Here is an 11,157-nt window from a genome sequence, read left to right on the forward strand (position 1 = left end):
GCATTAAATTAAACGATTCCAAATCAATACAAGTAGACTTTACTTTAAAAAAACAATCATACCATCCCATTTATATAAATGGTACTCCTATACCACATCACAATAATGCTAAGTACCTAGGAATCACCCTAGATGCAAAGTTTCGCTGGAAAGAGCATGTCAAGAAAAAAATGTGCGAGCTTGATTTAAAATTTGCTAAGTTTTACCATCTGGTCGGTAGGAGATCCACGCTTTCAATCGCAAACAAGCTGTTTATATATAATCAAGCCAATTTGGGCCTATGGAGCTCAACTATGGGGTTGCTCAACTCAAAACTGTATTGCCTGCATTCAGCGCTTCCAAAATAAGGTACTAAGAAGTATAGTTAATGCTCCTTGGTATGTTAGATCTGCTGACATTCACCGTGATCTTGGTGTGAGTTCAGTAGTGAACGAAATAACCAAACTTGCAAAGGCTCACGAAATGAGGCTTATACAGCATGTAAATGAAGAGGCCTCCAGACTCATCGGTACTGCTGAAAGAGAAAACCGACTGAAACGCAAGAGGCCTTCAGACTTAGCAAGGCAACTGTAACAGCAAATGAATTTTTCTAACATTTAGCTTTTAATTATTATTTTTAAGTTATTAGAATTTAATTGTTGTTAGTATTTAATCATTATATACTAGGTACAATTGTAATAAAAAAAATGCTCACCAAGGGCACACTTGCAGAAGTCCAGAAGGTGAACCCAATTTTCGACGGTTTTCAAGCATAAATCGGCCGATACTACTGCAATTTCATGTACGATATTCGTACGAAGTTCATCAATCGTCGCTGACTTATTGGCATAGACCATAGACTTGACGTAGTCCCACAGGAAAGTTTGAAGTCTAACGGCATCAAATCGCACGACCAAGGCGGCCAATTGACTGGGCCATTTCGTGAGATAACACTGACTTGCTGCCTGACCAATAACGCATATTTTGCTTATTGACGAAGCCATTTTGCCAGAAATGAGCCGACCATAAATTCTTAAAGTTAAGGACACTGACTCCAAGTCAGTCGGTAGTACATTTTAATAATTTCGACACGTTGTCTGATCTATTTTTTCATGTTAAATGATAAAACTTACTGAACAGTAATGTCAAAAGAGCGGGAAAAATATGGCGTCGTTTGCAGTCCCTATTGGTCTACTTTTGTAGAATCCATTACATTAAGAAATGTAATCTTCATAAAGAGACAGAATTTATCTATTCAAGAAGGATTGTTTCAATAGAGCTTCCATGCTCATCTCAGGAGCATTAAATTCTTATTTTTTCCTTTCGAAACCTTCTCGAGAAACCCGACTCAAATATAAACAAAATTTAGAAGTACAATATGGAATAAGTCTACCCTGGACTTCGATCGGACAATCAACCGATTAATCATGAAACAAACGCAATTAGTGTACGTCTAATAGTAAGATGGAAAACGCGCATTAATTATGGTTTTCATTTCCATTTAATATAGTAAAATATGCGATTAATTAGCTCTGTCTAACCTGTGTATTATTAATCACTTTACTAAGTAGAAAGAGAATTTCATAAAAATATGTCTGGAATTGTAAATAAATATACTAAGTGGTTCTTTACCACGAATCTCTATAGACATTTTAGGTTTATTACACATGCATTTATGTATAAGTATGTATGTATGTTTGTGCATTTTAATCATTTACGATTTTGCTTCCTTGCAGGTGGTTTTGCCATGGTCTTCCTCGCCAAAGCGAACACAGGCAATACAAAATATGCGCTCAAGCGTATGTATGTGAATAACGAGCACGACTTGAACGTGGCCAAGAGGGAGATTCAGATCGCTGTAAGTGCAAAACACACACACACACGTGAAGCTCACAAAAAATTTGGAGTGTTAGCCGACGTTGTGCAGGCCATTGTCACGGCTAACATTTCATGCTTTCGTGCCGCTTTAATTATTAAATATTTCATTATAAATTATTTTTTTTTGTTTTTCATTCGCTCATTATAAGATATAATAACTGAATAAATATTAAATTATGTGAATAATACACGTAATGATGAGAAATGTTCCTCAGCTGTTACTGCTACTGCTACTATATTGTGTGTGTGCACTTTTTGTCTTTTTTCCTTTTCCATAGAGTAATCTAAGCGGTCACAAGAATATTATAGGCTACGTTGACTCAAGTATTACGCACACCGGTAACGGTGTATGTGAAGTACTGTTGCTCATGCCCTACTGCAAGCAGCACATGCTGGCCATGATGAATGCAAGGTGAGTGCGCGCACACTTAATTCATAATTAATCAAATAAGCGAACACCATACACACCCATACACATTAATACATTTATACAAACATAACTGCTGTAATAATACTAATTATGTTACGTTTAAATGCATTGCGCACAGATTGCAGGTTGGCTTCACCGAACCGGAAGTTCTCTCCATATTCTGTGATATTTCAGAGGCAGTGTCACGCTTGCACTACTGTCAAACTCCCATCATCCATAGGGATTTGAAAGTTGAGAATATACTGCAGAATGATGCTGGTAATTTTGTACTTTGCGATTTTGGCTCTGCCACAGCGAAAGTATTGAATGCGCAACAGCATGGCGTTACGTTTGTCGAAGAGGAAATCCAAAAGTATACAACACTCTCGTATCGTGCACCCGAAATGATCGATCTCTATTCTGGCAAAAGTATTACGACCAAAGCGGATATCTGGGCACTCGGTTGTATGCTGTACAAATTGTGTTTTTTCAATTTGCCCTTCGGCGAAAGTACGTTGGCCATACAGAATGGTCAATTCTCCATACCAGACAATTCCAAATACTCAACAGGCATGCATCAATTGATTAAATATATGCTCGAACCCGATATGGACAAACGACCGAATATTTGGCAAGTGTGCGAAGTGGTGTTCCGATTGGCCGGCAAAGATAATCCAGTACAAAATTTGCACGTGAGTTTTTTTTTTAGCATAAAGAGCTTTCGATTCTTGTATGATATAAAGAAATATAAATATCAAATCTATTTTGAGTATAACTATCAGCTTTTAAACACTTATATTTTAAAAATCCTCAGAAATCTCCACCACCAAATTTCGAGCAACTCGTCATCCCTCCATTTGAGTCCGAAGCGAAACGTATTTCTGCTGCTGCCGCAGCTAAAACACCTAAACCGCAAAGTGTGCCGATTGTAGAGTCCGGTACGAGTGTAGCGCCACGTCAACGTCCGAAAGGCTCCTCGGCTGTACATGGTGCGAATCCGCTTGGTCTTGGCTTACCGCCAAGTCCATCGCCACGCAATAATATAACATCGCCACAGCCACAACAGCAACAACAACCGATAGTCGAACAATTTCAAGCAAATTTTCCACAATTGGCACCACCAGTCGTGCCACCACAACAAACAACAGCAACAACAGCGGTGTCTACAGCCACAGTTGCCATACCGGCAACGACACCACAAACCTCTACTATTGTAGTTGCTGCAACACCCACAGTTGCACCACCACCACCAACAACAACACCACTAACACAACAACAACCAACTGTCAACCAAATCGTTAACACCAATACCGCAGTGATTGCAGCACAACAACCACAGCCACCACCTGAAGTGCTGAATAGCCTCTTCGAATCGTCTGTATATCCAGATCCGTTTAGTGAGAATGCACCGGTCGCAATGAAACATACTGCTGTGGACACAGTCGCATGCAGCAGTGGTCTGGGTGTTGGTGTTGGGGTGGGTCTCGGCTTGGGTTTGGGCGTGGGTGTGGGCGATGGTTTGGATAATATAGCTGTGAGCTCGTTGTCAGCGCATCATACAACTGTTGGCAACACACCAACAAAGAGCAGTATGCTGACTGTGTCGGGCGTGGGCCCGAGCACTGGCAGCAGTGGCGGCACCTCTGGACATCGACGCAATGTCAGCGATACGTCTGCCTTTAATAAGTAAGAATTTTTCGTTCTATTATATTTGATTGAATGTTTCTATGCTTGTATCGATTTGTGTGTGTTTCTTCTGTACGTTTTCTTTTCTTCTGCTCTTTCTCGTTTTGTTTTTTGCAATATTGCATACATGTCTTGCCAATTGTGTGTGCATATGTGTGTATTCTACTACTGACTTTCCGTGTTAATTGTGTTTTTGTTTTTGTTCATTTCGACTGTGTGGACTAATTAAGGTCAGCCATTTTGGATGAGAAAGAACATTTGAGTGAATAGTCATTGAAATTCTAAACTTTGCTTTATCTGCTTGATGGACATCTAATATACTCTTATTCATTTGGTTTTTTTTTATTAAAAGCACTTTAATTCAATTCAATATTCAATTTAGAAGAAATTTAAGTGGAATACTATTTAAATTGATATTAATAATAACGCTCATCCCAAAATTAAATATTGCGGTTTCAAAGCTTCCAAAATTACAGAAAAAAATTAAAACTTAAATTTAGTAGTAAAAAAATAATAAATTAAAAATTAAAGCAAACAGTACTGAATAAAATTATAACAATGAAGACAACGCGACCTTAAGCATAAACGCCTAGTAATCAATAGTTTTCAACTTCAATTACATATTTATGCCCTCAACAAAAACCAAAAAAAAATATATGCTATATATTTAAATGCATACAATAATTAAATCGTTGATTGCACTTAAACCATGAGTTATGCGCACTCCTGTTCTTCCACACTCCACTCTCCACATTCCTGTTTCTTATCCAATTTTTAACATCATGAAATTTTTCTTATTTCCATACACATCATTCTTCATCTATTGCTGTGCTCGCTCCCACTTCACCCCTACAACACGCTCGCACCCATTTCTCGGATATATACATCACAACTCTTAGAACTTTCGCCAATGAGACATCTCAATTCCTGGCGCCCTATGATCATTCGGTCAAGAGTCGTGCGTCACACGCGCATGACGCCAGTGGCGGCGGTGGTGATGACAGCATGTTGGTCAATGCAATGGCCAATTCTGGCACGAATTATGGTGGCTCGAATCCAGGACTCTTTCTACCAGCCGCACAAACACTGCACATGCAAGGACAAGGTGCCGCCGCCATGTCGGCATCAATATCGAATGCTGAATTGACAAGCGCTCAAGTGTTACGCGCTAACATGGAGAGTAATACTAATAATAGTTTGGCATACACAAATGCCGATGCGGTGGCGGCTGCTAATCATGCCAGTGGTAGTTCATTAGGTAAACGCATTGAAGCTTGGAATCCATTTGAGGAGCAACCATTCGGACAAATGACCGAAGATCATATATTTGAGGCAGAATTCGATAAAATACGACAACGTGGCAGTCAAGGCAGTAAGTTGAACACTAATAATACTTCACTATATATACATACAGTATACAAATTTTAAATTATTGAATTCTTCAAGGTATCACAGCTAAATCTGCATCGACTACTTCAACTCTAACGCCTACTGAAGGTTATGCGACAAGTATGCCTGCAACACAAACACAGTCAACGTCGCAACAGCAACAGCAGCAACCACCACAACAACAAGCACCACCACAACTTCCGGTCACGGTCACACCGTTCGGCCCAACAGTTGTTGGCGGCGCTGCAGTTACAGGTGGTGTTAGCGGTAGTGTCAATGCCGTTGTAACACACATTGCCGAGGATCCATTCGGCTCGGCGCCATTCAGCTTGCCGGCCGGATTGCGCGAGAAAGCAACAACACTGCGTAAAACTGGAGGTAAAGCATGAAATTATTTTTTGCATTACTTGTTCTACTTCATACATAGCAAACGCTGTTTTAGTATGTATGTATGCACATACTAAGCCTATATGCCTATGCCTATGAGTATGAGTAATTGCTAAATAACAATTTAACGTATATACTTCTACCACCACCTTACTACCACTCTATATTACTTACTTACTAAAGTACCACTCAATTTATCAATGCTAGTAAAATTCTCCAAAAGAAGAAGCAACAAAAAAAAAAACACAAATAACAAATACAAACTTTTGACAGCGGCGTAATATTTATAGTCCCCGCATGTACCAAAAAACAAAAACAGAAATAATAACAAAAATCGTGTAGCGAAATTAAATTTACTAATTAAGCTAAAAGCTACTTACGGCTCATTGCAATATTTTTGGCACAAAGTGCGAAATTCCTCTCCGCTCAAATTATTGAAACTAACAAGTATAGAAGAAGAAGAAGAAAAATCACAAATTAATAACTTAAGGGAAAATGACAGCAATCAAAACAATAATCAGGCTCAATTTAAGCACCAATGCGTGCGCTTGAGTGACTAAATGTTGTATGAGTCAATCCTAAAAAAAAATACACACAATTAATATTTATTAAAACGTTTGTGAAAGGGAAATCGCGTAGTTTGACCATTTTATGAATGCGGTAGTATCAAAAAACGGTAACTAGTAGTACTTAAATATTATTTGTACTTGAGAATTAGTATCTTTGTTCGATTGTGCAATATGCATTTGAGATACATACATGCGTGTATGTATAAAGCGAAAGTGGTATTTACACAAATCTAACATGAAAATTCTACACTTAAATTGTACAAATTTGTATTTAAATTAGTACTAATACGTTGGACTTCTTAAATTTAGATAAAAATAAATTTAAATAATTATTGATTATTAATTTAATGAACGCTAAATTCTCGACAAAATCAGATAAATTTTCAGCTTTTACACTGGTTACACACGAACAAGCTAGTGGATGAGATACTAATTTAAGTTTAACTCTTTAAAGAACCAAACTAATTTCTAAACAATTTTATCGATAATGTGCAATTTGAATTTATGAACTAATAAAAATGTGTATATATATTAAAGAAATACAATATTGGGTGTTGGTTTTTAGTCTAAATTAATGTATGCGCCTATTCTAATATATAGTATTTGTTTAACTGGTTTATGGTTTGTAACTATGCGAACTATGTATGTATCTTATGCTCTCTTCCTTTCAAATTTGTGACTAATCCAATAATAAATACATATAATAAACATTAAAAATAGTAATATTATTATATAATCAACGCATTACATAGTGTATTTAAAAATAGTTATGTAAACATATAATTTACATATCATATCATCATATACGCATATCGTATTAGTACATGTAGCTACATCTGTCATTTGTCATTATGAAATATATGTGTGCTTTCATTTTTTTAACTTTTTTTTCGAAAATAAGTGAGGTTATGTTGTTAAGAAAGCTTGAAAATATATGTTCTATGCATTGGTTAATCTTATTGTGATGCAATTTTCTCGATTGATCCCGATCTTTATACCGAAAATATAGAGAAGTCATTAAATAAGCCCAATTTTTTTTTTTAAAGCAATTCAAATTAATTCAGAAACACATTTATTTAAGTTTCGGTAGTTATACTATAGTAAAGAGTTTTTCTATAAGAGCGCTATAGAAGTTTTCTAAATAAAACAAAAACAGTTTGGAGATATGAATGAAATCATTTATTCCTGTGAAAGAACATTCGATGCCATTATTTATGGAACTCGATTTATTTTTCATGGCCACCACGAGCACGGGCTTTCAGAAATCCAGACGCTGAACCTAATTTTCGATGGTTTTCAAGTATAAATCAGCCGTTAATGAACGCATACCGCTCATACACCGCATCAAACCGTAATTTTATCCAACGAGAGATGGCCAACGCTTGAGAACGACGTGTGAGAGACTCATTTGGGTCTTCCTCAATTGATGCGCTAGCGGCACTTCTTTGTCTGATTGGCACGGGAACAGTTTGTACTTTGTTTGCCTGTGGATACACATTTTTCAATTAGACGCTCAATTGTTGACATGACAGGACGATTATGACAATCATAAATTGGACGTAGCGCTCTCAAAGTTGAGACCACTGACTGACTTCGGTAGTAAATTTTAATAATTTCGACTCGTTGGGATCGCATATCTTTCCATGATGAAATGGCAATCCTTACTCAAGAGAAATGTCAAAAGAAAAATAAGGCGTCGTTTGCTATCCCTATAGGTCTACTTTTGTAGCGTCTCTATTGAAAAACCCTTTATAAGGCTCTAAACAACAGAAATATCCCTTTAGTAAACCACTTCTAACTAGCTTCACCAACGCAAGCAGCTACTTCAATTCCAAAAAATAATAAAATTTCGCCAATCCACTACTTTTTAAAAATATAGCCACAGCATTTTTTCTCGCTACTCTTTGAGCGCAAAATTTATTACATCCTTTTTATAAACTCCCTTTCTATTTATTTATAGCGCCAATTTATTTAATTTAATGCTCTTGCCCGAATATAATTATCAAAATTTTCCGATTTTACTGTCTTTCTGTTATCATTTAAACACAACACACACACACTCAAATCATCCGACCAATTGTGAACAGTGTTCCTTTCATTACACAAATTTTGTTAAAGAAATAAATAAGATTGCTTATGAAGAAGCAACAGAGCCACATAATTTTTTCGATTAATCAAATGAATTGTATTATAAAAGTAAATAGAAAATTGTACCTTGAAAATGTAAACGAAAGCTAAACTCACCAAATGCAATGCGTATGACTATTTTCATAAACTAAAATTATATACATATACATATATAATACTAAATATATATATATATAAATTAAATGTTGTTGTCTCAGCAAAATATATATATACAAACATCTGATTGAAAAGATTTAATAATACAAAAAAAACGAGAGCTTAAAGAAGAGAGTATTAAGTAGTAAACAGATATACAAACGAGTATATAAATGTACAGAGAAATTAGCAAAGAATGTGATTCACCAACAAAGAACTGTATGAGAATTATTAGGCGAATAAAACCAAAAATAATTTCAAAATAACTGCAATAAAGTTATTGCATGAAAAATTTAAAAAAATGTCATTTATATAAGTGAGTTGGAGTAGCATTGTAGTCGAGTGTGCGCACTCTCCAGTCCCGCGTACTTTTGCAAAATCTCAAAGCAGCCACCAGCAACAAGTGTAGTTTAGTTAGTCAGTGCGAAAATCGAATGAAGAAAAGTGTGCTGTAACTCCTCAGCTAGGCGCATCCTATGCTCATGTATTGCAATATATACAAAATTATAGCGTGTAAAGGCATTAAATATATGTAATGTAATATGCATAAATAATTTTATGAATACAATATATATGAATATTTAAATAAAAACTATATATATAATATATATATTATATGAATTATGATTATATGATACTATGAAAATATATATAAACTTATTCAATGACCAAAAAAACAAAAAAAGCTATGCAAATTATTCACTGTTAAAAGCAATATACAAATCACAAAAAAAAAATGCAACTGGGTGTCGTTCTCACTTATTACCAAAATGCGGCTAGAATTCATATTTACAAATACAGTTGAATTTCCCTAACTCGAATCACCATAATCCACAAAAAAACTACGAGTTTGAGAGCCTTCCGAGTTACAGAAGGTAATTTGTATGAAATTTGACTTCTAATGTCAATTAAAGAGTTCGAATTATGAAGAACTTCGTGTGATAGAAGTTCGAGTTTTGGAAGTTCAACTGTATTATTAATTACTCAATTCATACACATTAAAGCCTGGGTTAAAACAAGCACTTATTTTTTTTATATTTTTTTTTTCAATTTTGCAAAAATATTTCAAGTGGGTGTTAAGTGATGCATAAAATGTTTTTAATGTGAAATCGTTGTTGTTAAGCGTTATTTAATTTATTTTCAATTCAAAATTTGACGCTTAAATAAATACTGTTTCAAGAATAATATCAATAATAATCTTCAATTTCAACTATTTCAATAATCAACTATTAATTCTATTAACGTTTTCTTTTGGCAATTATCCACGATTGTGACCGAAAAATATTCATAAATAACAATTCTAGTAAACTTCTAGAGTTATGTATAACAACATACCAGCATTGTAGATAATTATTTTATTTTTAATAGTTTTTTAAAAACTATTTGCCAGAACTTCAATATATTTAAGACATGCTTATTACACACACACATACGCGAATTAAAAAAATACTCGCACACATTAACAGAGTACTTAACATTATACATACGCACATCCATATGTACATAAACTGGGCGAACTTGTATTAAACATTTTTGGTTTTTGTAAAAGTTTATAAAAAAGAAATATTGTATATAAAAAGTAATAACTTAATTTGGTGTCAACTATATGTATATAACATAAATTTTAATATTACGTTAATGTAAACTGAATTAATTCTTTTTAAATACAATCACAAGTGATATTTAGAGGTTGCGAACAGACTATCATGAGATAGTAACACGTAAGGAAAGGCTAAGTTCGGGTGCTATGATATCTCACATATTAACCGATACATGCGGAATAAAACTCACACGCTATTAGGAGAATACCCTTAGGCACTGAGTTCTTCATGTTCGATATCCGGTTCTCTGAAAATTTATAGTCCGATTTTGGCAATTTTTCCACAAGTGATGCCACAGCTAAAATACAGTATTTGTGCAAAGTTTTATTCCGCTATCTTCAATGGTTCCTAATGTATATACTATAAAGTGAATGAATCCGATGGAATTCAAAATTAAGTTATATGGGAAGTAGGCGTGTTTGTGAACCGATTTCACTTATTTTTCAACCGTGTCATCAGGGTATCAAGAAAATATTATGTATCGAATTTCGTTGATATCGGTCGAGTAGTTTCTGAGAGAAAAACTTTGATATATATATATATATATAACCCCATATGTAACTCGTTTAGTTTTAGGACTTATAAACAACCGTTATGTGAACAAAACTATAATACTCTCTTAGCAACTTTGTTGCGGGAGTATAAAAAGTGTATCAATGATTATTCTAATTAACTCGTGTGTGGGTTTCAAAGTTGTAGACTTTGCTTTAAGCTAAATAAAAGGCTTTCTGACATGTCTTTGGTCCGAAAACCACAAAACCGATAGCAAACTCAAGCCCAGCCGAAAATAACTAAAATAACGCTAAATTGACGGTGATGAAAAAAGATTTTTTCTGCTAATTCATAGCTGTTTATCTTTCACTTTGTTTTCAGCCTTATTTTTAAACCTTCGATCGAAGATAGTATAACTTCTTATAGTATTTTTTTAGGAGTATGTATTTATTAAAAAAACTTTAGTACATAAACCCAATTTTTT

General features: G+C 34.7%; 2 protein-coding genes across 4 annotated transcripts in view; one reads left to right on the forward strand and one right to left on the reverse strand.

The window, feature by feature from the left end:
• LOC105210820 (uncharacterized) overlaps positions 1-11,157 on the reverse strand; it is a 40,651-nt gene that overhangs the window by 21,257 nt on the left and 8,237 nt on the right. The window lies entirely within an intron of this gene.
• LOC105210819 (uncharacterized) overlaps positions 1-11,157 on the forward strand; it is a 32,485-nt gene that overhangs the window by 9,831 nt on the left and 11,497 nt on the right. For all 3 annotated transcript variants that reach the window (XM_011181968.3, XM_054228025.1, XM_054228024.1), the window contains exons 2-7: positions 1,716-1,837; positions 2,136-2,269; positions 2,406-2,958; positions 3,081-3,952; positions 4,852-5,324; positions 5,399-5,719. In XM_011181968.3, coding sequence (XP_011180270.2) covers positions 1,716-1,837; positions 2,136-2,269; positions 2,406-2,958; positions 3,081-3,952; positions 4,852-5,324; positions 5,399-5,719 — 2,475 coding nt within the window. The remainder of the gene's footprint in view (positions 1-1,715; positions 1,838-2,135; positions 2,270-2,405; positions 2,959-3,080; positions 3,953-4,851; positions 5,325-5,398; positions 5,720-11,157) is intronic.

This window comes from Zeugodacus cucurbitae, chromosome 3 (genome assembly GCF_028554725.1).
Source record: "Zeugodacus cucurbitae isolate PBARC_wt_2022May chromosome 3, idZeuCucr1.2, whole genome shotgun sequence".
Classification (NCBI taxonomy): domain Eukaryota; kingdom Metazoa; phylum Arthropoda; class Insecta; order Diptera; family Tephritidae; genus Zeugodacus; species Zeugodacus cucurbitae.